At 40.8% G+C, this 1,650-nt stretch overlaps 1 protein-coding gene across 1 annotated transcript; it reads left to right on the top strand.

Moving 5' to 3' along the window:
• Positions 1-449: 449 nt before the first annotated feature.
• On the top strand, positions 450-1,202 carry LOC117798201 (visual system homeobox 1-like; the record flags this gene model as incomplete). Its single annotated transcript, XM_034650618.1, has 2 exons — positions 450-528; positions 967-1,202. Coding segments are annotated over 2 exons (315 nt in total), but the record flags the coding sequence as incomplete, so codon positions are not given.
• Positions 1,203-1,650: the final 448 nt, after the last annotated feature.

Below are 1,650 nucleotides of genomic sequence, written 5' to 3'. Positions count from 1 at the left end.
GTAGAGTGCCTGGAATATAGAAAGTGCTAACAAGCCTAGTGTGCATTATTAAATACTCACATTCCGCAGCAGAATCACAACATCAATCCTCATATTAAAACCTGAGGAGAAAGTGAAAAATATGCTCACCTTTCTTTTAAAGACTTATTTATTTATTTATTTATTTATTTATTTATGAGAAAGAGAGAGTGTGCCCGCATGCCCAAGTGGGGGATGGAGAAGGAGAGAGACTCTCAAGCAGACTCCATGCTGAGCATGGAGCCTAATTTGGGGCTCAATGTCATAACCCTGAGATCATGATCTGAGCTGAAACCAAGAGTGGGGGGCTTGATGGACTGTGCCACCCAGGTGTCCTGAAAAATACGCTCACCTTTAAAAAACAGGGTTTTTTTTTTTTAAATAAAAGGTAATGGGCTCACCTTTAAAATCTCTTTCTCCTGTGCTAACAGATGAGGACAGCCCATCTGAAGACAGGAGTGGCCTGAAAGTGTCCCCCACCCCTGGCAAGAGGAAGAAGAGGCGGCACAGGTATACAGCTAGGCTGTCTTCCCTGGCCCTTTACTCAGGACACAGAATCTGAGAATCTACGGTGCTGCATTATGGCAGTCCCTGTGGCCTCCTGGTTGACACATAGTAGCCATTTAGGAACATAATTCTGATTCACAGGAGGCTGTGGGATAATCTTTTCAGCATTTTAAAGACACAATTTTGTGGACCTTTAAAATAGATATTCTTAGAATGAGTTAATAGAATTCATCCAGGAGGAAAACTCTGTTAAAGAACTCTGTTTTGTTTGAATCAAACTTCTGGACTTTCCAGAGGCTAAAAATTCGCGGTGGGATATCCAGTTACCATGATGTGGCCTTTTAGGGTGTAGAAAGGCAGGCACAGAGTCTCCTACATCTGGGAAGCCTGGCCACCTCCTGCGGACATGCACTCAGATATGTGCTTTGGGTCTCCCTACAGGACTGTTTTCACTGCCCACCAGCTGGAAGAGCTGGAGAAGGCCTTCAGTGAGGCCCACTACCCTGATGTGTATGCCCGGGAAATGCTGGCCGTGAAAACTGAGCTCCCAGAAGACCGAATACAGGTGTCTGGAGTCCCCTTTCTCTTTCCCAAAGACATCGCAGAGAACATGTTTTTCTCACATAACACACAGCCAACTCTAAAAAACACGCAAACTGAGGCTCACTTAGCTGCAGGTACCACAATGTTAGAGATATTCTGTATGTTTATTCCAAGAAGATATCCCCTGTAACCTGAATGTCTTTTTTCCTCTTATTAATTAATTAATTCCTTAAAATTACACAATGTGTGCTGCAACTAAAAACTATATATATAGTTATATCTATTATAACTCTATCATCTATCTATCATCTCTTTGACTGTCATTCCTTGAGAGAAACCAACATAAATAGTCTGTTGTAACCTTTCTGCATACCATCTCTGTGTCATATATATTTGGCACTGAATATATTTATATGTATATATCTATAGATATATGTATACTTACACACATGGAGTTTTATTCTTTGTTTTTACAAAAAGGTATTGTGTTATACTTCTTAGCCTCTTTGCTTGACAACACATCTTGGACATTTCTCCAGGTCAGAAGATATGCCAACTTACTCTTTTTTTTTAACAGCTAAT

This window comes from Ailuropoda melanoleuca, unplaced genomic scaffold (genome assembly GCF_002007445.2).
Source record: "Ailuropoda melanoleuca isolate Jingjing unplaced genomic scaffold, ASM200744v2 unplaced-scaffold2855, whole genome shotgun sequence".
NCBI classification, from domain to species: Eukaryota; Metazoa; Chordata; class Mammalia; order Carnivora; family Ursidae; genus Ailuropoda; species Ailuropoda melanoleuca.
Note: the sequence above shows the minus strand (reverse complement) of the source record. Positions and strands in the feature narration are given on the sequence as shown.